Source organism: Pollicipes pollicipes, unplaced genomic scaffold (genome assembly GCF_011947565.3).
Source record: "Pollicipes pollicipes isolate AB1234 unplaced genomic scaffold, Ppol_2.1 Scaffold_7261;HRSCAF=8764_pilon_pilon_pilon, whole genome shotgun sequence".
In the NCBI taxonomy this organism is placed as follows: Eukaryota; Metazoa; Arthropoda; class Thecostraca; order Pollicipedomorpha; family Pollicipedidae; genus Pollicipes; species Pollicipes pollicipes.
Genome location: NW_023597054.1, coordinates 20,766,034 through 20,793,543, shown reverse-complemented (window position 1 = coordinate 20,793,543; position 27,510 = coordinate 20,766,034). Strand labels below are relative to the sequence as shown.

Genomic DNA, 27,510 nt, shown 5'->3' with positions numbered 1-27,510 from the left:
ATTTACCATCGGGCTAGGGCTTTAAAAAAAAACTGTTTAACGTAGGCGTACGTGCCAGAGATACATCTCCTCAAAAGGCTTGTACTTAGCACTCTGAAATGCACTCATGACTGTTGAATCCTACTGTATTGCCATTCTGCATACTCCATGAATTCGGAAAACAATCCTTATTTATAAAGATTGCCTTTTGTTTATGATGCATTACGAACATGGAGAGCGGCGCGCGTATTTTCTGATCTCCTGGCGTATAAACGCAGACACATTAAAGCATCCCTTACTTTTCGTGAAAACGGATACGCAGAGCACTGAGTGAGATTTCGGATTGTGTTGCGAGCTTTCGGTTTAACAATACGTCAGGTTTGTAAAGAAGTCGTAGAAAAGGGTAAGTTGCTGAGTGCATTTGAAAGGAGCATTGTGCATATAGATAAGAAAGTAGTAACAGCCTTATTCCCCGTAGAAAAGCCAGCAGACGGATACATTATCTCTCCATTCTCCTGGTTTTCTTACGATCTACGGAGAATGAGGCTTTTACTACTGTGTTATATAGAAGTTGCAGAAAGGTGATATAACTGACTGTTTCTATGTGAAGCTGTCGTTAATGCAAGGTGGCCTAGATCAGTATTATCTCCAGTTTTACTCCGCACTGCCAAGTGTGTTTCTCGGAAAATGAAGACAGCGCTGGCACTTGAATGGCCATCAATCACAAAACGTGATAAAAAGCAGTGTAAGTCATCAGTAGTCTCCAATTCGTTAAATTATGACTCGGGATCGCACGGAATGAGACGTAAGTGACTTTAGGAGGACGGGCCACACCACCACGGACTTGGATTCGTTCTTGGTTGGATTGGTTTGTTACTGGATTGGTTCGAGAATCATTTACATGGTATCACACCAGCTAAGACTCTCGTGCCGTGGCTTTTCTGTGGGGTAGCCTCAAGAACCATGTCCACGTGGACAAGCCAGTGAACCTTCAAAACCGCAACCACCTTCGTTCTTCAAATTGGGCGCATCGCCGTGAGCAATCGACCAGACAATCAGCCACTTGCAGCAGGTCCAGCTGCTGCAGTCCTTGTAGCACAAAGGGCCCATCCTGGAGCACCTTTTGTTGCCATGATTTGACGGATGGGGAATCTCTAATAAGTATCGCCATTGCTGATTGCGTTTTGTCATCGAACTGGCGGTTGAGTACCATAGCCTCGATTGTTCCTTAAATACATTTTTCACTGCTGAGGAAAGCATGAGCTTACTCGTACTTGGACCGCACTGCGTTTTATAAACTCCACCACATATTGCCTTTATTACAATCCAGGGTGTTATCATATGCGTCATATGCTTTTCAATATTTGCAGACTAGGCTAATGGGCAAGGGGACCATGAACCCCCCCCCCCCCCCCCACACACACACATTATTTGGAGCTTGAGGACAGCAATCTTATCTACACCACCCCTACTACAAATTTTTAAGGCATACTTTGCGTTCAGTTCAGGTTCGCACTATTTTAGACATGCTTACCGATTTGCCTAGTTCACCTGCCATTTTCCTGAAAGCCTACTGGGCAAAACTACTTCAAGTGATAAATGGCAGAATTTTATCTACCATGCACGAAGAACGGAGATATTTAGGGCCAAACTAAGATTAATTTAGGGTCCTACGCTCTGTTCTGTATTTTTATATAGCCTTCGCTCACTGCATGCCTACTTACAGTCCCCTCAGCATAGGTTCATGAAGTTCAAGGTAGATAGGTCATAGGCGGTTAGCATAGGCCAGGTTGTCAGGCAAAACAAGCATGTTATATAATGCCGGTGTTTCATGTAAATTTCACAAAATTATCGCTATTGCGCTGTTTCGTTGAAACACTCAGGCATTTTTGAAAAGGTCACGAGCTCGGGGCCGCAATCCGCAGAAAACAGCATTACGCCATTTGCCCAATCAATGGAGCATTTTAAGGCATTTCATGAAACGTTAGAAGAACATTGGGCGTTCAGGAAAGGCCTGATTAAATAGAAAATACATTCAGTACAGACCGAGTCAGCAATCGAATCAGCACTGCTCGCTGTGCATGCGCAACGAAAGATGCGATTAACTAGACTAGCTTGTCACGCGTCAGCTGTGCTGGTACTCGACCGTGCACACGCAAGATATTGCTTAGAATAAGTCTTCAGAAGGATGCAGGCATGTTCGAGTGTGCAGGCAACCGCTGCTGCTTACAACGACGATCAGATAGACATAAACTTACGGAGGCACTTCCTGAACGGGTCTGGTTTTCAGGGACAAGGGCCCCTCACCAGGTGCGCTCGTCGGGAAATGGGACAAAACAGCGCAGTACCATGTGCCATAAGTGTCATCCGACGCGCGTAATGCGTCTGTTTAGATGTCACCATCCCGGCGCCCTGTATCAACATGCTGACTGAAGCAAACGGCAAGTTTTTCGGCACCACACGAGCAAAGCCTTGAAGAAAATTGTCCCCTTCCATTGTTGAGTGCTGCTTATGTTGAGCCACGAAGTACAAGTAAGTTTTTATTGCAAAAGCTTTCTCTTTTTGAGTTTGGTCTGAACGACTCGCAAAGATAACTGTTTGAGACTACCATTCGCGCATTTCGTCGGAAAACTTTGACTGCGAACAGCTGGAGGACCCTTCACGTGTCATGAAATGCATTGACACGGCCATGCTGTATAATCGTGGAGACCCATTCGTCTCGCGCAACTGGAATCTGTCAGGTCAAACATTCAGCCACCTTAAGAACCTAACCCCTGATGCCTACTTCATACCGGAGTGCGGAATCTGAACCACTCGGGTGCGACTGCGGGAACTGGCATAGTACAACTATGTGGTAACATATACCCCAATGATCGGTCACCAAATCGTTAACTTGCAGCCCTGCTGAGAGCCACGTGGCCGACGCTTGAGAAGTTAGTGCAATTAGATATTTCAAATCTGGCGAAAAACCACTGACATGTTTTGCTATTTATTGGAACCTCGAACATGACTTGGCAGTCCAAGGCTTTCTGAGTGAGGTCTAGTCACACTGTGCTTAGAGCGCTTCATGAAATGCCTATATATATATATATATATATATATATATATAATATATATGTGTATCTCTCTCTCTCTCTTCTCTCTCTCTCTCTCTCTCTCTCTCTTCTCTCTTCTCTCTCTCTCTTCTCTTCTCTCTCTCTCTCTCTCTCTCTCTCTCTCTCTCTCTCTCTCTCTCTCTCTCTCTCTCTCTCTCTCTCCTCTCTCCTCTCTTCTCTCTCTCTCTCTCTCTCCTCTCTCTCTCTCTCTCTCCTCCTCTCTCTCTCTCTCTCTCTCTCTTCCTCTCCTCTCTCTCCTCTCTTCTCTCTTCTCTCTCTCTCTCTCTCTTTCTCTCTCTCTATATCTATATCTATATCTATATATCATCAAAGTAGGTAATAATGGCAAGTGCAGATGGTGAGTGCAGCCTGGTAGCCATTTCAAACAGCGAGTAAAGTTTCAGTGAGATGGCAAAATAATTATAATTTTACAGAAGTTGCATGCGCTGTCGGCAATATATGAAACACAAACATTTTTTGTAAAATATTAGGTCACGCTAAAGGCCTACGACAGATATATGTGCGAAACATGTTTAAGAAAAGTGCGTACCTTCGTCTCTTATACCAAAGCAATTAAGTTAGCGATACTGAGGGAGGGTAAATGAATGGCCGGAGGACAAATTCATGCCTGATGTGGGCCGTTTCGTTCTTTCGGAAGTTCATTCGAAAGGTTATTTTCTGCTGCGGTAACAGGTGTCTCACCTGTTTTACACACCAATAGCTAGAGATGCTGATCCATAAACATCCAACAAAGCAGACGCACGCTCACTTCGCAGTCAGTCACGCGACGGGCAGCCAGTCCAGGGTAGCGGACGCCGACGGCGGACGGGAGCAGCGCTTAGACGAAAAAGATCCGAACGAATGTCCTTCATCCTGGCAACTAGTTTTTACCAGAGAAATCCTTGTTTCATGACTTTTGTCGCATTGTTTTTGGCAAGTAGCATGTGAAGCTCACAAATAGGTCTCTGCCTAAAATGCTGCGAAAAAAGCTTATCTTTTGAAAGGCAGGCGGCGAAAATTGGAGCGCTATGGGCAATCGAAATTTTGACCAGCCTATGCCCGGATCGTATTTTTACATCTAACTTGTAAAGGCAGATGCCTCCCCAATTATTAAAAATGCCGACCCGTCGGTAAAATTTCGGCCCCCCTGCCGCCCACTTTTTGAAACGTTCCTACGCTTATACTGTGGTACGAAATGAACATGATACTGCTAGTGATGCATCTAGGTACCTAATGTAACACACGTTAGAGTTTTCTGCATTACTTTGATCCAGTATTGCCCTTCTGTATTGCCCTTCTGTATTGAGGCGGCTCAGAGGGGCACTGAGGGGAGGGGCGGACTCACCATCCCCATCCGAAGGTATGTAAAGTGACCTCGCTGCCTGGCTGTACTGTCACTAGTAGATTCTCACCACTGTTGACTATCAAACGAGATTTGCATTCTATACGCCCCTACATGCACTTGAAATCGCCACTCATGACTTCTCGATACATATCCTAGTGTTTTCGATTCGATCAGTAGGCACCTACCAACGTTTGCGCACACGTGAAGCCGGTCACCAGGTCTTGCGACCAGACGTCAAGCAGCGACACGCTGCTCGCTAGAAGCAGATCGACATCAGGGACAGGGACAGTCGCCAGCAACAGCTCCACTCAACAGGATCCTGCCATCTCGCGTGCAAAATTAATACGTGACCAGTGGTTGTTGCGCCATGTTGCGACACCCAGCCAACGCTCCACCTCGTCCCGACATATCGTTCCGAAGCCGCCACGGTTTCCCGCCTGTTGATTCTGAACTGTCTGGGAGCTTCTGATCCCGCCGTGACGCAAGGCTGTATGTCGGGCGTCAAAGCGCAACTGTACCACGCAATCCGCGCAGCAATTTCCGATTCATTTGCGGCAATGGATCTCGCACGCTGATGCCAAGGCCGGGCGTATCGGCCGCATGGTCACGCAATGCTCGCATCAAGACGGCGTGTGGCGACGCAGTGCGTTATAATATCGAGTCGAGTTGAAATGAGTGGATGTCAAGGAGGTGACGCTGCCTGTCCCCTCCAGTCGGCATCATTGCACCCTCTCCGTCCATCCCAGGGTCAGCTCACAAACACGGCCAGCTCGGCAGAACGTACACTATATTCCGAGACGGCTAAGATAGCCTGGTGACATATCACGCGATCAGCCTCGGCAGGCGGTGGGGCAGGGCCGGGCGAGCCCGCGCCCCGCCACCCCACCGCGCCAGCGCCGCCCGCCCTGCCTAACGGACGGAGTGTTGTGCGTGAGAGCAGTGCAAAGTGGCGGCAGCCGCCCGCCGCACCCCCGCAGCATGCGTCGACCCCGGCGGTGGCGGCGCGGGGTCACAACTTCGGCATGGGCACACGCCGGGTCACAGTCGGCGGCCGCTGCCGCCACGGCAATATTACATCCGGCCAAACGGCGCCGAACAATACGGCGCGCGCCCCGCAGCGCCCGCCCGCCGCGTCAGTGCAAGTCACGGCCCCGCCGCACACTGTGCACACCGCGTCACGGCCCCGCCGCACACTGCACGCGGCGGCAGCGCCGACGTCCGAGGGGGCGCCCGCGCCCGGCTCGGCCGCCGGCAGCAGAGCGCACGGCAACTGAGCCCGCACATCGACCGTGTATCCCGTGGGACGGAGCTACAGGGCGCTTTCGACAACGAGCGCTGACAAGTTGAGAAACAAACATTGGGAATGATAACGAATAGAGTCGGGCCCGCAGCAATGTTCCGCAGCGTAAATGAGTCCTCGCACTCGGTACAAGTCGCCCTTACAAAGGACATTGACAGCGACAACTGGCAGGTGTCGGCTAGTTGGACCGCTTTGAGAGCATTCACCAACAAATCTTCAGAAAACATGGGACGTGCATAACAAATAACACATTTCATGCGCATACTTAAAGTACGCAAGCGATATTGCAAGTGTCCTTAGTGACGAACATATTACCCTACATGTAACACAACCGGGGTGCGAGGCGTGATAAAAACGTGGCGTCGTCGAGCTCCGTGCGCACCATACATTAGTACATGCTCATATTGCGACAGGTGTTCACAACGCAGAATCAGTGCAACCCGTGCCAGAAGACCTGTGTGCACCCCGGTGCTAAAGCGAGCTCGGCGTCACCCGAGCACTCCGGGACATCACGGCACCCAGCGTCAGCCAGCTGCCATCGGCCGGGCGGCACCCACAAGCTCCGGACGTCATCACGACCGGGCGCTCGCTCCGCCGGCCCTCCTCAGCCTCCAGACGTCCTGCAGTTGCGTCGCCCACGCTCAAGTTGCCACGTTTTCAGTGAGACAGATTTCGGACCGCGCCCTCACTCATCACCCACACCTTTACCCAGCCTTATTTGACGTCATCACAACCGTCCTACAACCAACGCATTCACTTTGAGGTTAGCACAACCACTAGTCTACGGCAGCAATCAAACTCGACGCGGTGTCGTCAGGCTGGGCACCAACACATTCAAGATTCGACGGCACTTAAAGCATCAAAATCCCGCGCACGTACAACTGAGTCCAGAGAAACGGTGTAGCTTGGAACAGAATAAGCATAAGATCGACCGGCTTTTGAAGACAATTTGGCGGGATTACCTGCTGACGAAATATGATCTGCATGTAATGCGTATCTCCGAAACAATAAGGTGCGAAAATGCAGTGCACGTCTGAATGTATCACTGCATACTACGCGCCAATGCACAGCACAATGTGCCCTACGCATGCACATATAGATAACGCAACAATCGGCACGCATATGAGGAGAAATCAGGATAGCAAAATTAAATCACTTTTAAACGACCTCTAGTCCCCGCATGAAGCACCAACAGAGATCTATTGAAAGCTGGCCTGTCACAGGTAACCCTTGCAGTACAGTGTAGCGACCTCGTTCTGATCAAGGTAAAGTTTCCGCTGTTCTTACCATGTCACTGGCAATATTGTATTCGCCTTAGAACTGGCCTGACAACACGGCCAGAGCTGGTGTGAATGCTTTGTAATGAACCAGCCGCCAGCCATGCCCACTTACCGAGGTAACGATAGTTAGAACAGTAATGCTGTGCCGAATTTGAATGCAGTTTTTCTACGTTTGGTTGCGTCGGTTCAACATGCGATGAGTTAGTTCTAAGATGCACACGGCCACGTCAGATAAGGTTGGAAAAGTTGCAGACTAGACAGTCCGTCCTCTCCCCCTTCGCCCGCCGGAGACCCGTTTAAGCTGCCCCGGCGGTCTCTTTGATCTTGCCAGACGTAAGAGGTTAATTTTCGGCTTTCCCCACGCTTGTGTCACCGTTATAAGCCTAGCATCCAATGTCATCCACACCCTATTCAAGTGTCGAGCGTCCTTCATCCTTCAACCTCCATCCAGGCATCCATCGTCATCCTACCACATCCCGGTGTCAGACGATTCCTCCATTCTCGACAAGTGTCACACAGACAGAAAGCCATCCCACTGATGCCCACAGACCCCCGACGCCGGGATGCACACAGTAAGCACATCCGGTGCACCCATATATGAAATCGATATAGACTTGACTACCCTACGTGATCCCGTCTTTTGTCAGCTGAGCACCATCGTCCCACTGTGCACACGTCCCCCCGGACGAGCCCAAGCTCCCCGTGCAGGCGTCCACCGGCGGCTCGCTAGCCGTTGTACGCGTAGTCTGCTTTGTTGTGCATGATCAGCTTGTTGTCGACGAAGTAGAAGCTGTCGGAGCGCGTCTCGTACGGGTGCCGGATCATCTCATCCACTGCGGGCAGAGCGGAGGGGGGTGAGGGACGGCATGGCATCATCTCATCTTTTTCAGACAGAGCGGAGGGGCATGAGGGACCACATGGGATCATATTATCCACTGTGGGCAGAGCAGGGGGCGTGAGGGACCACATGGAATCATCTCATCCACTGTGGGCAGAGCAGGAGGACGTGAGGGACCACATCGGATCATATCATTCACTGTGGGCTGAGCAAGGGGGAGTGAGGGACCACATGGGATCATCTCATCCACTGCAGGCAGAGCAAAGGGGCGTGAGGGACCACATGGGATCATCTCATCCACTGCGGGCAGAGCAGGGAGACAAGCGGGACCGTAAATGAATGGCCCGCCGAAACCGAAAGCAAACATAGCCTGGCGAACTGCAGAATGGTTTGAAGGGCTCTCAGGTTCTCCGGGAACACTCTGATGACACTATGGCGGGCTGAAAGTTGTCAACAGCCGCCAATACTGCCACACTGTGTTTTCCCGCGTGCAGCAGAAACCAGCACTTGCGCCTAAGAAGTCCCCCACGAAGCACAGCACCAGTAGACAGCGACCTTTCTGAAGTCGAGTTGCAAAACCACCTATCAATTAAATTAGTAAACGTTAAACGACGCGGTAATAGTTTCTACGCACGTCGACGGATTTCAAAATCTGTGGGTTGTTCACCGCATTCGAGACGAATGCTCAGTAAGTGCACGCACGTTAGACTGTAGACTGAGCATCAAACAAATCGACGCGACATCATCTGCCCTTTAGAATTTCTACGTCGCATTCCCATGCGTTGGTTCCCAGATTATTGCTGAGTGTGCGTGTGCACCAGTCTGGTGAAAGCAAAAGTGAGTATCATGGCTTACATGGACGACAACCAGCAGTCGAAAGTAACAAAAAGATGGACAGTCTGCCTACTCTACAGAGGATCATCATTTATTTGTGGAGCCATTTTGTGAGCTGCTATCGAACGCAACGCATCACTCAGCACGGACAGCACATACAGAGACAGAGACAGAGTGGGGGAGAGGGGAAAGAGATGGAGAGAGGGAGAGAGGGAGGGAGAGCTGAGAGCGACAGCCATGCACTGGTCGATGTCTGGCCAGCTGACAGACGCCCGTGCATTGGTCGCTGTCCGGGAAACAGACCGCAGATCGATCGGTCCGGCGTCCGCCCGAAACAGCGTGGTGTGACGTCATGCACCTCCTGCCCTTACCACACGCTAACTGCACAGCCACGTAACGACGCATGTACAGAGCGCTGGCCCAGTCACACGGCGGCGTGCAAGGCGCACGTGCAGTCAAGAGCACATCAAACGCGACAGCTGCAGCACCCGAAAAGTCACGGCATAATTTGAAACAAACTACTACATCCGTGTGTGCAGTGGCAGCACCGGCCGGCGTATGTGCACTGTACAGAACGACCGGTATCCGTTAATACGGCAAGTCCCGTCTACACTTGGGGCAGAGTCCAAACGCGACAGCGAGGGGCCCATAGCCGTGCATGTTTGGCGCCCCTGTTGGGGTGTTCCACGCCTGGTCCAGCGGTACCTGCGGCGTCACGCGGGGCAACGAAGCGTGGTTCGGCCGTACCAGAGCCGTGCCGCCGCCTGTTGCAGGCCGGCTCACTGCTGCCGTGGTGGGGTGTTGCACTGCACGCCAGATCTACTCCAAAAGCGGCACTATTGAAATTGTTAACTTTTTTAAATTGAAATTGAAATTGTAAATAAAAGCATTCACGAGACATCACATGCGGTTATTTACGTACACATTTAGCGATTATCTTCATATTTGCATTGAATTCCATCTTCGCAGTAAAATATAATATGACACTTAGCTACTGGGTATGTTAGGAAATTTCTGAATACCGCTAGGCATTTATCAAGTTAATATATACACACACACACACACACATATATATATATATATATATATATATATATATATATATATACCAATAACTGAATTCAGGTGCCCGTTAGCGTGTAGCCGGTCATCCATCTCTCTGTTGCGTGCGGTCTGCCGACCAGTCATCGGCCAGCAGACCGCACGGACGCGCGTCTGTTCTGAACCCATTACCAGAATGAGCAAATTGTAAATAATAATATTGTAAAATTGTAAATAAAATAGTCCTACATAGATATATATATATATATATATATATATATATATATATACATATATATTGCACAAAATGGGTATATTTTGCACAAAAGCCTCTGGGCGGTGTCCGCAGTTCCCTACCAGGTCAAGTCAGCCCGCGCCCGAGAAGGTGGTGACGACACTCCAGCTATTGTCGGGGGTATACCGCGAACCCCTCAGACGAATAATCTTGATTTGGTCGGACATTGAAATCTAGAATGGCTTATTTAGAAGCATCTTACATGAAAACTGAAGGTTCCAACCTATCATTGAGGCCTGTCATCTAGATATGACCTTGTTCCCGAAGCATGTACGGCGGAAAATGGAAACGGTCTTCTTCCTGACACCGTACGCACGGTATCGTTAGTGGTGGTTATGGTGGCATAGTGGTAATTATGAATCGAACAAAATAACGTTCATAGCCCTTTTACAGCGAACTCATGCTATAGATGCACATGAAAATGGTAAGTTTCAGCGTCAGTCAAAGTCAAGATCATCCAACGATCAGGTGAGTACATGCGTTATAACCTCAGGTGACCCCACTACCTACTAGTCTATGCGCAGAGGGCGACACCTTCCCTTTGTGTTTTGGGGTTAAACCTAGCCGAACGGACGTTGTTTCCACGCGCTTCCCTTTCGATGCAGGGGGGCGGGGGGGGGGGGCGTTTTGCCCCAAAATGTGCAAGAGAAGAGCAGTACAAACCTGTCGATAACCTGGTGCCTCGGAAATCGATTTACGATTTACGGTGAAACGGAATTACGGATTTACGAAAAACGATTTACGGTGAAACTCCATCATGTCAAACGGTGACGTTCTAGGCCAACTTATTTCTAAGACTGAAGAACATTAGGTCAAAAAATGCGAATGAAAAAAAATTCTGAACCAGTGCGAATCTGCAGTGCAATTTAGTGCAAAGAAGTGACTGAGGACCCCTAAAATGTACGAAATTACATTTGACATTACAATACCGTGATTGACCCTGGTCGACCTTGAAATGCCCAATACCAAGTGACCCGTGTGTTTGTACATTATCATCGTTTACAGAAGCTGTGCCTCAGAACACCGTTCACTGCTAATGAACAGTACATGCCTGAAATTTGGCTTAAAATGCCGCTACACACCCTCAGAAGCGACACTATTTTTCTGTGGTCGTGAAAATATAGCGTCTTGGAGGGAGGAACAGGGAGAGCGACATCCACGCCTCCGCCTGGAGGGAGTTAGATTGGATTAGAAGCAAGCAGATCGGACTCAGCTCATGAAACATCAGACAACACGTTGCACCACTTGGAGGTTCCGTTGACTGAATGACGCTTTGAAACCGATCTGCCGGACGCGCGGTACTGCGGAGCTAGAGGCGTTTCGCTGAGCGGAAATACCTCAAACACGAATCTGGGACAATTCACCTGGCCAACTAGACCTATTCATTTGGCTTCCCCGGCCGACCTCAAAATCACACCTCGCCCACCCACGGACACCCGTCAGCCCTCCACGGTCCTGTTCGGTTGCCGGCCGCTCCAGGTGAGCTGTCGCCCAATGGCAGTGTGTCGGCACGCCACACCGCCCACGGACACCCCCTCAGCTCCCACACGGCCCCGCTCGGTCACCGGCCACCTCAGGTGAGCCGCCGCCCAATGGCAGTGTGTCGGCACGCCACACCGCCCACGGACACCCCCTCAGCCCCACGGCTCCGCTCGGTCACCGGCCGCCCCAGGTGAGCCGCCGCCCAATGGCAGTGTGGCGGCGCGCCACGCCGCCCGCGGCGCCGTGCCATGTTGTATGGCCGCCGCCGGGCCCGGTAATGAACGCGGGGGCCGGGTCGCTCGATACGCGCCGTGCCGGGCCGGCAGTGTCTCCGGCGGCCGGCGGCGCGCCCGCCCGCCGCCAGACTCGCGGGTCGGCCAGGGGCCGTCCCACCGCCGTGCGCCGGGATGGCCAGGGGTCGTCCCCCCACCACGGCATGGGGGGTGGATATTGCGGGACATGGCCGGAGCGAAGCAGTCAGGGGTCAGCTGTCAGGGCATGCGCACAGAAAAAGGTAGGGCAACGAATAGCGAAGCTATTATTCATTCCAGCGCAATACATGCATACCAAATGGAGGCCTGTCTAGCACTGGCCAAAGTGACGAGCAGCCGTTCACCGCGACCAATGCCAATAACTCTGGGGAACCCGAAGCAAGGATGAGGAGCGAGTCTCAACTCGCTGATATTGGTCGGACTCCTAGGACACCACCAAAATTAGCTCAGCCACTATTAACCACCTGCATTAGTTGAAGGCCTTTCAGGTACTAGCCGTTTCCTTCAACCATCACTCAAGAACCCGTAACTGTCATTCCCTAACTTGGCATTCTAGGGACCATAAACAACAGATCAACAAAAGGATCGCGTAACTTGCCAAAGCTGATGATCACCTTGGTTGTGCACGTTCCAACCCACAATGGATCCTCAGCCACGTCAGACCACCGAGCACGTGATTTCAACGGCACGCAGGGCCGTTCCTACACGTAGCGTTGTTTTCAGTACCCCACGGACAGCAAGGATGTATGGCATGGTTGGCGTATAAGCGGGTGTGCCAGGTGTGGGTGTAGAGTATGAATCTGGTCAACAATAATGGCCCATTACCCAAGCAATACTCGTCAGTCTAGAGTGATAGCCCGATGACAGGTCAAGCACGAAAATTGCCTGCCCCTGACCATTCCCGTCGCAAACAGTCCTCAGCCACCATTCTGTGCAAAAACTGGTTATGAATACGATTCCGGAACAATGTAGACCAAACCTGCACGGTGTTTGCTATGGCAAGCCCCATTATTCCCTTTTCTCATCCAGCATTCACTCTCCTTGGGTATCGAGCAATGCAACCCGTTCACTGGTTTTTAACCGCGGCACCAGTTCAGTAAGAAGCTAAACGCTGAGTATATTCTGCCCAGTGAAAGCCAAACAAGTGGAGCTGCCAGGGGTTCTCGAACTACATTCTTAGGCGAAAAATGCTAAACTGTGATTAAGGAAGCGTCAGAATGTGGTTCAGCTTTTGAAAACCCACAAAGAACGAACAAAGAGCGACGGGAATCTCGCCCAACTTGAATTTATTGCCAGTCCTGGTCAAACTGGCCAAGAATGATAGCACCGTGTTTTATCATGACCCCATTTTGCTACGGACCAGGACGCGGTAAAGCTATAGCTCACATGCTTCTACTGGAATGGCGGCATCACTGAAGCAAACTGCCCTTCCTATGGTCAATGTCCGTGCCAAAGCTACACAAAAGCATTACAGCGTTAACCGCTGAAAAAACGGCGAAATACACATATGTCTCCAAAACAAATTGTCAATGCATCAGGGGATCACACAGGCTAATACCTACACATACAGAGCTCAAACACGCTGTTCGGTGAGTCCGATCTCCGCAAGGCGTGGCAGTACTGCGGACCGCTTGGAAGGCGCGATGTCATCGAAAACCTCGAGCTTTACGCGCTGTTGTGTACGGCGTACACACCTGCGTCCGACCCGGTGTTGGGGAGCTCGTAGACGTGCTCGCACGTGTTCCGCGCTGTTGACGATGGCATACGCACCTGTGTCCCGGCCCGATGTTGGGGAACTCGTAGATGTGCTCGCACGTCTTCCGTGCCGTCGTGGACGGCATACTCACCTGTGTCCGGCCCGATGTTGGGGAACTCGTAGATGTGCTCGCACGTGTTCCGCGAGTTGGGTATGCAGAAGCCGAACTCGAAGTCGAACGTCTTGAGCAGCTTGCCGCGGAAGAAGTGGCGCTCGATCATCCGGAAGTTGTTGACGGGCTGGGCGCCGACAGTGAACTCCACCCTGCCGACGGGCCGCAGCTCATGAGTCAACGGTCCCGGCGTCGCAGACGACTGACACTCGATCACGGACAGACGCCTGACACCGACGCTCCTGGGGGCTGAAATGAAACCACGCGAAACATCATGGTGGAATGACAAGAAAGATGACGGAGGGGATGGCAAGATGCATCACGAACGACTGATGATGATTGGGTATTAGGGCGTTTTAAGTAGTTAATGTGTCCTGATTGGAAAGCTTTCGAAGCTTCCGTGCCAATGAATGTCTTTATCATGAAGCCAGCGAGACCTAGCAACGCACTTAGATGCAGAGCTTCATCTCATACGTCCCAGGAAGCCGGGCCCAACAGCAATCAGGAAAGTAGACGTCAGCAGCGGTGTATGCCGGCTCGGCGGCGTGTCCACAGCAATGCACGACCTGCTCTAGCACTGCACGGACCCAACAGCATCACGAGCATCTCCCACACGCCATGACCCAGAGAGTGACCAGACTGCAGGCACTAAACCGACGGCTGCCATCGCCTCGTCCCACCACATGACGTCACCACATGACGTCACGAGAAACGTCAGTAGGTCTGGTGTGTCAGCGGACAGCCCGGCCCGACAGAGCACGACACTGGTGCGGTCCGCGACACACAAGGTCGAGCGTCACCACACGATCGGCTCGACGTGACCTACGTGGCTCCAATGGCCTTCAGCTGAAGGAACTTGGGAGTGAAGTGGTAACGCACGAAGCGACCCGCGTTCTGGTCCATCTCCTCCGGCTCCGAGCCATCATCCGGCTCGTAGTCTGAAAGGCGCGAGCAGGCCAGCTGATACTTGGGGTGGGGTCATAGTGTTCGTATCAATAACGAATTTGCGACAGGTGCAGTCCACAAATACTATCGAGATATTGATGAGTGCAGTCCACAGATGCTATCAAGATACTACCAGGTGCACTCAGCGAATGCTATCGAGCGATGATATCCTTTTCAGAAATGGCGATAACCTGGGCTTAAGTTGGTCTCTGCAAGACAATCCACTCAGTACGCGCGGCTGCTTCACTTAGTTTGGGTTTGAGTCTTCTACGTCAGTCCTGGCCATTTCAGGACTATGTCATTGAGGGAGAGGCCGTTCGTGGGGCTACAATGTGGCCATCGCGTGTCCTAAACCAACGAGCCTCTCAGCGCAGAGGGGCCATTCTTTAGGGATTTGTGCGGGTGCCCGGCCGGGGCTCGCGCCAGGGCGGCGGTTACCCCGCCTCATGGCTGACATCCAGGGCACACCCCGGTGACACACGACGCTGGTGCGGGCACTGGGGATGAAACGATGGGCGATGAAGGCAGGGAGGATCACAATGCTTTGCGTTTGATACAGAAGCGGAAACAATGACTTACCTACTGAAGGTTTGGCGATTTCGAACAACACCGCTCCGCTGTCCAAATCACGGATCTTGAAGCGAGTGAAATCGATATCGTAAATATTGGCCTCCGGAACACATAGATAATCTGTGAGGATAAGGAGCCAAGTGTTTGATACGTGGAATCGACGGGTGGCGCGGTAACTTTTGAAGTTTCCTTTTCATATCACTCATTGTATGGACGCACTCAGTACTATCGTTACAGGTGCGAATGTCCTCACAGAACCACGTAAAACCACACCAATCAGCGGATTTCCCACAACCAAGTGTAACCCCCAGCAACAAGGGCCTTCTTTATTTACTAATCTGCCGGAATCGCGTCACGAATCGTACTCTCATGACATTGGCCAGGCGCATCTTCATACAATACTATGCAGGCACTTAGTGTGAAACGGTTATCTTATCGCTGAGCCCCAGACAAAAACTGGAGCCGCGGTGGACAGATTACAATTTCGAAACCGCTGCTGTGTGAAGTGGGTCGGTCGGCTGATAACCAGAAAAAACCCTCCCCATATCTTATTTGGACGTGATCCAAAAAAGAATGGACAGAAAAGCGCGTGATACACACGTTTCTCTACAGCATCACTATTAAGCATACTGATTTGGCAGTATTGAAATGCCAGCAGGGATGTACACGAATGGTCGGATACAGAAAATCCTTCTGGCGAAAGGATCCATGGGGAGCCATCAATTGGGGCGAGGGTGAGGGACATGGCCCCACCTGAGGCCTGGCACGGTCCCCCTGGTGGTGGCGAGAGGCCTATTATTCGACGATGGAATAATCGGCTGGCCTCCCGAGAGTTAGTTTGGATCTCCATATAATGTGTAGCCCTCTAATTCAACAGTGGAACGATTGGCTGGCCTCCCGAGAGTCAGTTTGGATCCCTATACAATGTGTTGGCCCCGCCCCAGGTAGCAGTCCTGACGACAACCATAGCAGAGTCCAGCGGGCTGCCGATGTCTTACTCTGAGTTATCTTGTCCAGACGGAGCACGTCTTCGGGCGTGACAACAGGCTTTCCTACGAGGGATTCTTCCGAGATCATGTCTGGAACGGCGCACAGCATGACACACTCGGCAGACGCTGGCAGCACGGGCAAGCATTGCATCACACGAGCCGTCACAAGGCTGCAAGAGGCGCGTCGTGCCACTGATGTTAGCGACGTTGGTGGTTTTGGCGACGCTGATGGAGTTAACCGCAGCCAACCACGGCGCATCATGACAGCCGCCACAAACGCAACAATTCGTCCGTCAGAAATCCTCGTACCATTGAGATGCAAAATGACCACTTTGGTGAAAACGTTCAAATAAATGCGCTCCCATTTGCGCCATTAGACCAGCACGCCGACAGGGGCGCCTATTATCATCCATATTTGTCAAATAATACAGTGCGAACGTTTCTACGCATATCACTGCCATGGCCGAGCCAACCTCGTATAAAATCACCTCAATGTATGTTTCTATTTTGTGACGGTTTATCGTACCTCATTCCTCGTAACTTTTAACCATTTCGACACCGCTTCACACTTGGGGGAGGGCCAATTCAAGGCCGATTCCATTCCTGGCGTCTTAGAACAAAAATTCACAAATAGAGTCGGCACATAACTTAATAATTCAGCTTTAGTTTCCTTATTGCGAGTCAATCGGTTCACGCGTCCGTCAGATTATACGGAACCGAACCATGTTGTCGCCAAATCGTGACCGTCTCCGGTAGACAGGCATTTTTGGAAGATAAGGGAAAGCCAGGTGGCGGCTATTATGCTGCTTCCGATGACTGGGGAGAAAACACAGACCTAAACATTGGAATACTGAAGGAGTGAATGGGAGAAAGCATCAGCTCTCGTTATCATTAATATGCATACTTGATGACAAGCCCACTTGTGGGGTACCGAAACCAGCTCGTGGTGAGGTTTGAATGTTCGTGGGCTATTTTACTCCGTCGGTCGGGAGCTGCGGCACATTTAATTAAGAAACCGTAATCTGACATCGCACGAACATGACACTGCTGCGCAGTCTTCCCAGACGGAAAACCGACGGCGTTGGAATACGTAATGCCATGCTATCAGACGATTGCATATTGGGCAGAGGACAGCCAAGTTCTGATTTGTGTTCCGTGCACATAACGGAACTGAAAAGATGTCAAGGTGTGGGTTGTTTCATGGAACTCTACAGGGTCTGCTCTTTTGCTGAACCTATTTGGAAATCCATTTGGAGGCCTGCAGTGAGCTACCTGGGCAAACGATTCCTTCTGAAGCATTTACCAGACCAGTGAACTATCAGATGTGACCTGTACCTGACACACATGGCAGTGCAGATCACTGCTGTCACACAGTGCATGCAAGGATTGCCAGGCCTCTGAGTGATACCAGATGTTTGGAGCAGGTTGACACACCATGTGGCATGCATTTTGACTCACATGTTTAGTTCACTGCCACTGTGTTCAATGGGAAAGGTGCTCAACCTATACCAGCAGTTCTGGATACAAGTCCAAGAGCAGACACAATGTGTAGGCTGGCAGGCATGAGCAGGATGGGTGGCAACTGGCCAAAGCAACTGGTCTGGGATGGTTATATGGGAGCAGTGTATGGCACATTTAACATTCCTAGCCCTGTGGGTACACAAGTTGAATAAGACAAAGACAAAATGTACACCTAACATGCAAGGTACAAATCAAACCAAGATTAGTGGTTAATTAATCTGATGAACTGGACTGTTTACCTTTGATTGTAGCTTCCAGGTGCAAGCAACAAGCCATGCCTGAGAAGGGTCCTAAAACCCAAACCACACATTCAAAATGTTTGGAAATGAACCCCTAGGAAGACTTTAATCAACATAGTTTGGAATGTTCGCATCAGTTATTTTCTGGCTGCCAATCACACCCTTACACACCACTTCATGTTGAGCCATGTGCATTTATCTTTTTCCATTTTTCTGCATGACCATGCATTTACTAACACATCAGTGCAAAGTCAAAGTCCAGGCAGCCCCTTCTGGGAGAAAATAGATTCCTGACATTTCCCCCCACACATCATACACTTGGCTGGCAGGAAGTCAGCCAGTCCCAGCTCAGCATAGCACGTCTGCAGCTGGAATGGGATCATGTGGCATGTTTCTCAATGGATGCTACTATGTAGCATGCTGTATGATGTTCAGCATTTGGCCCCCAATGCTGGTATAAGACTGACCTGAACTTGGCTTGGTAGAACTGTTCCTGTTGCCTCCAGATAGGATGCCAGTGCCCTTGTCATTAGCTTGACTGCTCCTGACACTCATTGCTTCTCGGTGATCTACTACAAAAATAGGACACAAGTGCATTGTTCAAGCTCAGCAAAAAAAAAAACATGTGCATCAATGGGTACATTACATATCATAAATCTCTATCATACTATGCATACAAATATGCTGATGACATCATCTTGAATCATGTGAAGATGAGCCTAAAAAGCAATACTGATCATTACCATTTGTGCATAAAACAGCAATCAATAAACAATTTAACAGTTTAGCATTAGGTATCCAATGTATACAATGTATCAATGTACACAATGACATGGCATCCTGTGATTTCTTGCTCCAGATGCATTCTTTTATTTTTCAATTCACCATCTCACTGACTGTGCCATCCATTCACTTGTTTTGGTGGGCCAAAGAAAGATGTTTGACTGTGAGCATTACTGATATGGGGTTATTTGCACTGTAACCCAACACTTAGTATACCTCTGTCGATGCTATGAAGGTCGTGGTTTTGTAGCACGTTGTGATACAGAACACACAGTGCTTGGGTATCGTCAAACAGTCCTCATCGGTTGCTACCTTCTCGCTTTCACTTTCGACATATACCCTGCCCAAATGAACAAAATATGTACGTAAAAATGTGCCTTCCCAGGCGAACACTAAGTGTCTTTCTTACCTGCCCGCACCAGATATCGTTTCACAAATAAGAGACGCCTGCCCCGCCCACCCACAGCGCGACACCACCCCAAAAACAGCACTTGGGGTGAGGCGTGTGCCGCAACACGCAGCCAGCCCTCACGGGAATGCAAGGAGCGACCACAAACACAGTCAGCTGATGACATCATGACGTCAGCAACGTTGATGCCAAAAGTACTGCCAAAAACGATAATAACTTTGCTTGGACTATATCCGTGCCAAAAATATCGCCAGATAACGCCAGATATCGCCAAATCACGTCCAATCATAGGAATGCTACGACAGTGACATCAAATTAAGTGGCAATCAGAGCAACAGAAGGAGTGACGTAGCCGATAACACAACAACGTGGATCCGTACAGAGGCACCGAAAATCAGTTCTGGCTATTCTTGTCAGAACGATTTTTCCCGGAGACCGCTGGATGTCTGAAACAATCGGACCAACGCCGACTGGGCTAATCGGCCGAGCAGCCGCGGAATGTCGCGTCCGACCCGAGACGGACAGGTTGTCATCTTTGGGACGGAGCAGCGCCGGTTTTCAGGTCAGTGCTCACCAACCGGGCAGCTGAACATGGCCGCACGGTGCGGCCTCTGCCGCCCGGGAGACATGCGCGTCGCGTGCTGCGCAGCAATCGCCAGCAATCATCACCGACGCTGTCAGTCGGAGCCGGCCATCGGAAGTTATCCCCGGTCAAAGAAACTTTCCCTTACTCACGTCCTGGCCACACCTAGACCACATATCCTCAGGAGCTATATTTATCCGCATCCATGGGATGGAGCCAATCAAAAGCCAATTGATGCTGCCAATCATAACAGGCTCCTCATTCGACCATATCCCGCTCGCCGTTCGTCCCTGCCCGTATCGACCAGGCAAGATCAAGCCGACTAAGCGGTTGCGACTGCCGGCCCAGCGTCGCTGCCCCAGCATGACCTGGCAGACTAGCTGCTCACCCAGCTGCACGCCGTCGATCACACGGGCGCCGCGACGCCACGGTGCCGCCGCCGCCGCCGTCCGGCCAGTATCCGCGGCCTGGCACTGACCCGGCGCCTCCGACCCTGTGACATGGCCAGGTGGACGAACCGCTGGACCAGCTGCGCGCCAGCAGACACACGGACACCGGGGCGCTGCCGCTACCAGCGCCACGCCGTCGGTGACGCCCAGATTGGGTCATCATATCTGCTGTTGATCGTCATCAGCTTGATGCCGACGCTGCGCCGAGGCTCGCCGGCCATCACGCACTACCTGCTGCGCTCCAGGCTGACTCTACGGGACCCATCAGATCTAACACCACCGTCCACGATATGACAGGACGGCTGTCATGACGAAAGTAGGTCCTTAAGCCAATCTTTGTTTGACAGAAGTTGTGAGCAGGCTGAAGGATTGTCCGCGGACCGGTCACGTCGCGCGCTGCGTGGGCCCGGCATAAACAGGGCGCGCGTGCGCTGTTCGTGCACTTCGCCATATGAAGGCTGTATCTTCTTATTTTGGTCGGTCTTTACTCACTTTAATTAATATACTGTTGCCTTTCTTATTGTAGTTGATATTTCCTCCGTTCACTCTTGTTCTGTCAATATCTTTCACGCTATTTTTTTATCCTTCATGTTTGTTGATTGCTTAGGCCGCTCAGACACTTAACCGGGCTCTGAGCTGTCCGAAAAAAGTTACGTTGTTTCCTACTCAATGCTCAAAGGGCCAATGCTAAAACATCCAGAAAGTTGATGATCCCAGGCTCATCCCCTTTGCTCCTCCCTCCACCGCCTGGGCCTCTACAGCATGATCTGAAAACTGTGCCACCTCTTTTGTTTAAATAGGGCGCTTCCGTTGCAGGACCCCCAAAGAAAGTTGCCTCAAAACAAAAGTGCAGTGGTGCTGGTATTAGATCCAAGTGAAGGGTTCATTCTAATCCTCGCCCTGATTCAGCGGTTTTTCATGTGTGGACTCATAGGAGGGGTCAATGCTCTGGCGTTTCCGGGCGTTTCCAAAGTAATGAAGATAGAGCTTTTTGGAAAGCACCAGTGGATTGGTCCTAATAAGATCTCGTGATTGGTATTAGTTTGTGTGCTGTTAGGTCAATGATTGATTACGTTATGTCAGGTCAAAAGTCAATTTTTTTGCAGAAAATCGTACTTTATCCACTTTACATCAAGCATTGAAGACCACACCATCTGACGCCATAAGACCTATATGGGCTTGATTTGTGTTCAATTTTGAGTAAAATGGTGTACATTTCGGTGCGTTTTGAATAAACATTTATGATACTTAGCTATGTTAATGTAGTAATGTCAGCCCGCCGCACGCTTTCGGCGGCACCGTTGGCTGCCACGCGCCCAACACTTCAGGCCGCAGATCGCCGTACAGTGTTTCTCAAAAACCGCTGCTGTTCCAAACCACAAAAGCTTGGAGCACGTTTTTGGTGTCAGACCACGCGCAATGGATGCCCGATAGGCTACTGAGACTTTGCGTGCGATTGCAAAACACTCCGAGCAGGTATTCTCAAGAAGTCTTAGGGGGCCGCATCGAACTCCTCCCCCTATCAGAGCGAGGAGTAAGTCCTGGCGGAGAGACGCCCTTGACTAAAGTCCAGTCGATGCGCACCGAGCCGATGCAAAGGGGCGTCCCGGAGTTCAAGAGTCCGGGAGAACGAGGGTGTCCACTGATTAAGCTAGACAGAAAGATTAAGCTAGAGAGTATGTTCATGGAAACGAAATGTCGGCCTGGGTCACTTTAGGTCAGGGACCTATTCGCGCACGTGATATGTACATGGAAGGTTTCTGATAAGGTTTATGTTGTCAATAAATTCGAAATGAGCATCAGAGGCAACTCAAAACAGCAAGCCCTAGATGAATGAAACAGCTTGGATTTGACCTTGTTCTGACCTTTCTATCTGACCTTAGGTCCATGGAATTTGGACATTCGATTGTTGTGTTGTCTAAAAAAGCATCTCAGAGATGTATGGCTTCGTCTAACACTGCGTTGTTCCATCAAATTGACCGATTCCCTGAAATTGACTTCCCTGAATCCACGGCTTGACTTTAACCTGCCGTCGGTCGGCGACCTTGCAAGGTAAACTCAGTTTTTTGTACCACACGATCTGCTATTTAATTGCCTACAGCTATGCAGAATTTGGCGTTCGGAAACCACTCCGGAAAACCCTTTGCGGGGAGTCAGTTTGACCCCCAACCCGAGAGCATATTAAGACGGTAAGCACGGCGGCCTCGTCACCCCGATGACCTCCCCCTCAAGCTCTTCGAGATGAACACCCCCTCTTCCACACGGACCTAAGCGAGTCGGTGCAAACCCGGCATTTCTCGCCGTCGCTGGTGAGCCAACGACCTCCGAGTTGTTAATGACTTCGCCGAGGTGGAGGGGCTCTCACACGGGACGAATACCACAGTCCGGAGAACCGGCACATAGTTGCCCGTGTTTATCCCGAGAGCTCAACTAAAAGAATCGTTGACATTCAGATTTGCGCATCCTTGGCGTAGTGGGTCTGGGCCGCGCTGAACGCTCGCTATTTACACCTGATTGAGATGGCTTGTGGCCGGTGGCAGCGGTCGCGCCAAAGGTCAGGTGACGTCAGAGGACGCGACGGGCAGTGCCGAGCGTTGCGGTACGTCAAACTTTCGCCACATAATTCTGCCCTTTAACTGAACTTCACCATCGGATGGTAGTCAGGATGAACGCAACATGTTCTACTTAGCATGGGGTCTGATCCCATATATACATTCATTCAAAAGGTCCGAAATTAACTTGAAAATGAACGGGTCGCGTGGTGGGTGACAGCATAGATCACGCACTTCATGGGACCTAATCTGGATTTCAGGTCATCCCAAAAAACTTACCATATCACAGAGTCACGATATCAATATCTTAATGAATGCCAGTTCTGGCATTCATTCATAAAGATAGCTCGACTTCCAAAAGTCGGAAGGTTCGTAACAAATTCACAGTAAAAGAAATGTGGCGGGGATGCCCATATCACTAGGGTAGCGGAATGTCCAACTAAGCCAAGCTTATCCATGGTAACTGCCGCAGTCACGTGGTTGCGGGTCCCTGAAGTGAATCCTCGGCCTTGGGTCCCGGCCGTATCACCAAATGACCCCATGGGGACGAGAGCGACCATAGAGTCGGGGCGTAATGATCGGCGTTTCGGCTACAGCCGAGAATTGTGAATCCATCTCCTTTATCAAGCCAGGCGAGGATAATTAAAGTTCATGGCATTGCCTATTGTCAGGCCCAAAGCCATAAAATTTGCCTTAGGGCGGCACGAGGTGTCAAATATTCCGCAAAGTGTTGCGGAATTGGAGTGCATTACAGCGAAATCACCCACCGACTTGGCTACACGAGCGACAGTACAGCTGCATTTCAATTAACCAAAGGGTTGGTGATCCACATCCGTGACAAATGCATTATGCACGTGCCTGTCACAACTGCAGCTAACTTCCACCATAACTTTACCGCTCCAGTAAACTTCCGTGGTTTAAAATGCGGCCAAATGGTAGATGCAGGGAATGCCGCACAGCTTATTGGTTTATTGATAAATGATTGCCAAGAGACAGTGCCCAAAGGCAGACAAAACCAGTGCATCAAATGTACGCGTGTATTTTTCATTCAAATTCACATCGTGTCCTCACCGAAACTGATCCATTCGCGAATTATTTTGTTGTTCCATGACGCGGCAGCATTGATGCACAAAGGATGCATGAACCCACGGAACATTGTTGAAAACGAACACATCATTATGGATCTTGTTCGACCGTCGCGAACGTGAGCAGCCTCCGTTACTCATCGACGATGCTGTAAACTGTCTGCGCCACTCTCGCCGCAGCATACGTGGAGGAGTCACATTGCCAATATCATGCTAGTCGTTAACAGCAGGCAGCAATTTACTGAGTTATTACCTACTTGGGAGTTGATTGCTTGCACTGAGCTAGGTCAATTGTCTTCTTATTGGACATTGAGATATGGGACGCTTTTACAGGAGTTGTTCAAGTGAATTGCAAGCAATTCTGTTTAAGCGAGAACTAAACAATCATGTTCGCATTTACGCCATAAACGTTGCGGGCGTGCAACGCAATATTTCAGCTCTGAAACAAAAACGAATTTGTCAGATTTATCGTTTCGTAACAGCAATGATGTGGTTCTATTAACAGTGGCCATGGCAATGCCGGTAACGGTAGCGCCTTGATTTTGTAAAGTGCGACTAATGAATTCGTTCTGCTATCTAAAGGAGTGGTCTACCCTTTTTTGCTGTCGTATGGCCATGCTGATTTTCTTTGAGCACGCGTATGTTGCGAAGCGTGTGATATGAGTAAATGCATATTCAGTTTAATGACTTTACGACGGGTCAAACTCACGGGCGTCCACCTCGTCCAACTGCAATCGTGGCGCAACCTGCGCGAATGGTGCTGCCATTACCCAGTCTCAGCGACGCCGGCCCGGCGGTACGGCGCCGACGGTGGTGCCACCTAGCGCCACGCGACTCAACGTCTCCAGCACGTCGCTGACGGTGGCGCTACCAAACCGAACCGAGGCCGAAGAGACCGAACATGGCAGGACCAGCAGCTTGGATTGGTAATGGAAACTGAGTTGTGGGTTGGCTTTGAGTATTCCTTTAAGACTTAACAAATAAACTAAAGAGTGAACCCAGACATTGAGACCGCTAACAAACAATTGAGAATCTACACTCATGATTGCGTTAAAAGCACTTCCGCGCTGCACTGGTTGGAAATGAAATTTTAGAAATTGTTTGCCCAGAGGACTTGTGTTTCATGCAAGTGGCCTGAGGCTATCACCCAGTCCACCCGTTCCAAAAAGTGCACTCCTGACACTTCGTAACACGCATTCGCAAGTTTTTGCTTGCTTGCGGTCTCAATATTCAGCGGCGGATGCAGAATTTCGTCAAGGGGGAGGGGGCACACAACATTGTGGGGACTCCTGAAGTTTGGGGCCCCCCAAAAAATGTTCTTGCTTTTTGGTCATTACATTTCAATACAAGTATGTAATACGTATTTATTTATTTAATAAATACGGAGACGCATCTTGCTGTGCACAGCCCTATAAAGATAGGCGTGCTACGCATGCATACATATAGAGCTCGCTCATTTTCTACAGATCGTGCTAAATGCTTTGATTTTGGGGCTAAATTTTTCGGAACAACAGATCAAGTAAACTTGATTTGGCTGCTAGCAATCATCAAAACCAAACATGGACTTGCTTCCTAGCTCATGTATTTACGGCTGGCCTGCTGGGCGATGTAATCACCTGATTGCTGATGACTAATGCAGGATTGTTCCTTTGTTATAAAAGAGTGCAGCATATCCCAGCATTCAATGTATGTTAAGAACGTGATGCACTAGTATAATAAGTGTCACACGCTCAATAGCCAATGGAAATGACACATACGACGTCGGCGACATGTAAAATTACGTTCGGCAACTGTGCGTAAAAATTAATCGGCGCGTATTCGAAAGCACCAAGGGCAATTGGGACGAAACATGAGCGATCATGGGTGCCGCAGGAAGCCAACAAAGTGGCTCTCGTCAGCAAGCATAGGATCTAAGTATAGCAAAGGGGAGTTGCCCAAAACCATGAATTAATACCCCTGTGCGACCAAGAGCGTACGAGCACGTTAACCGAAAGAGCCTCGATAGAAGTGAAGAGTCCTCCGCAAATGGGATCAAAGTGAAAGATCCCTCGATTGAGGTAGAGGGTCCCGAACATCGAGCGTCTCGGCGCCTTACCTTATAAGAGCCCCAGCAGCAGCACAAGGCACTCCAAGTAAGTGGAAAGAACTGGAGACTAATAAGAAAGGCCCCTGAGCGACCGAGTGTACCCCGGCATATAGGGCCCCGGAAAAGCATATAGAGCCTTTCAAACGAATGGGAAAAATCCGTGGAGGAAAACGTGATCAATCAAGAGTGCCCAGGCATGGATGCAGGTAGCGTCCCAAAAGCAGCGTTAGGCCCTAAGAGGAAATGTGAAGAGATCAAAGGCAACATGGAAAGCTCCTTAGCGATCAGATCGATCCGGCAAGTGGACATATAGGACGTGGGCAGCAGCATAAGGCCTCTGGGCAGCATAAGGACCTCAAAAATTGTCCCCCAAGCAACATCTTTTCAATCGGGAAAGAATCAGGAAAGGAAAAAGGCCCCTCGAACGATGAAATGTGCCCGAGCAGGTTTGTCCTGATGTTGTGATGTTTGTGTTCTGACGGGCCCTTGTCGGGCCCATCAGAAGGGGCCCGACAAGAGCGAAGGGTTCCCACTCAAATAAGAAGTACCCAAAACCCAGTGCGGAGAGCCCACGAAAGATGAAGGGTACCCGAACAGATTGTCAGATAGCCTCGACAGGAGTGTACGACCCTACATTAAAACACCAAGATCCAATATACAGGGCCCCGAGCAGTCAAGTGTAGCCGAGGAGGCAAACAGGTGGACCCCCGGCAAGTGCGTAGGGCCCTCCATCCAGGTAGGAAGTACCCAAGCCACAATTTGGAGAGCCCCGGATATTCGAGTGTGCCCGAGCAGGTTAAGAGATGGGCCTCCGGCAAGAGCGTAAGTCCTTCCGTTCAAATGTGAAATACCCACGACACGATGAAGAGGGCCCCGAACAATCGAGTGTGCCAGAGCAGATTAACAGAAAGGGCCCGCGAAAAGAGCGAGGGCCCTCCATTTAAAAAGGAAATACCCAAAACCGGATGGAGAGGTCCCCCACGATCGAATGGGTCCGAGCATCTTATCAGGAGGGGCCCCGACAGGAGCGTAAGGCCCTCCATTCAAATAAGAATTGCCCAGGGGGCCCTAAACTCAAACATCAGGAACCAATGTGCAGTACCCCCCGAGCAATCCAGTGTGGTCGAGGAGGCAAACAGAGAGGGCCCCTGACAAGTGCGTAGGACGCCACTCAAACAGCACGTGTGCGAGGCCCAATGTAGAGGGCCTTCGAACGATCGAATGTGCCCAAGCAGGTTATCAGATAGGCCTCCTCACACGTAGGGCCCCCCATTCAGAAAATAAGTACCGGGTACCCAGTGTGGATGGTCCTCGAACGACTGAGTGTGCCCAAGCAGGCCATAGATGGCCCCCGACAAGAGCATAGGACACCAAGCAAGTGACAGAGAATTGGAAACGCCTAGACCAATGTAGGGGCCTCATGGGCATATCGCAAGTGTGTTGATAGGTTAACCGAGACCCACGTATAGGGCCCCTGAGCAACCGAGAATACCCCGGCTATAGATCACAGACCTTTTCTGGCGAGTGGAAAGGATCCGTGGAAGGGGCCGTGATTGACAAGGGTGCACCGGCGCGCTAACAGGAAGGGCCCCAACAACAGCGCAGGGTCCTTCGGGCAAATGCAAAGAAGTGAAGGGCAACGTGGAATGCTCCTTAGCAATCGAAATGAT

At 50.5% G+C, this 27,510-nt stretch overlaps 1 protein-coding gene and 1 pseudogene across 2 annotated transcripts; one reads left to right on the top strand and one right to left on the bottom strand.

The window, feature by feature from the left end:
* The window catches only part of LOC119111157 (protein unc-119 homolog B-like), a 16,906-nt pseudogene extending 11,213 nt beyond the window's left edge, over window positions 1-5,693 (top strand).
* Window positions 5,234-19,158, bottom strand: LOC119111997 (protein unc-119 homolog B). Of its 2 annotated transcripts, none has more exons than XM_037235923.1 (7): window positions 19,086-19,158; window positions 18,361-18,465; window positions 16,143-16,223; window positions 15,154-15,264; window positions 14,456-14,567; window positions 13,609-13,781; window positions 5,234-7,832 (listed from the first exon to the last, which is right to left on the bottom strand). In XM_037235923.1, the coding sequence occupies exons 2-7, from the start codon at window positions 18,446-18,448 to the stop codon at window positions 7,726-7,728; spliced, it is 672 nt and encodes a 223-aa protein (XP_037091818.1). In that variant the 5' UTR covers window positions 18,449-18,465; window positions 19,086-19,158; the 3' UTR covers window positions 5,234-7,725. The 2 variants fall into 2 exon arrangements, with proteins under 2 accessions (XP_037091818.1, XP_037091817.1); XM_037235922.1 differs by lacking the exon at window positions 5,234-7,832 and adding an exon at window positions 7,885-8,137.
* Between the last annotated feature and the right edge of the window lie 8,352 nt (window positions 19,159-27,510).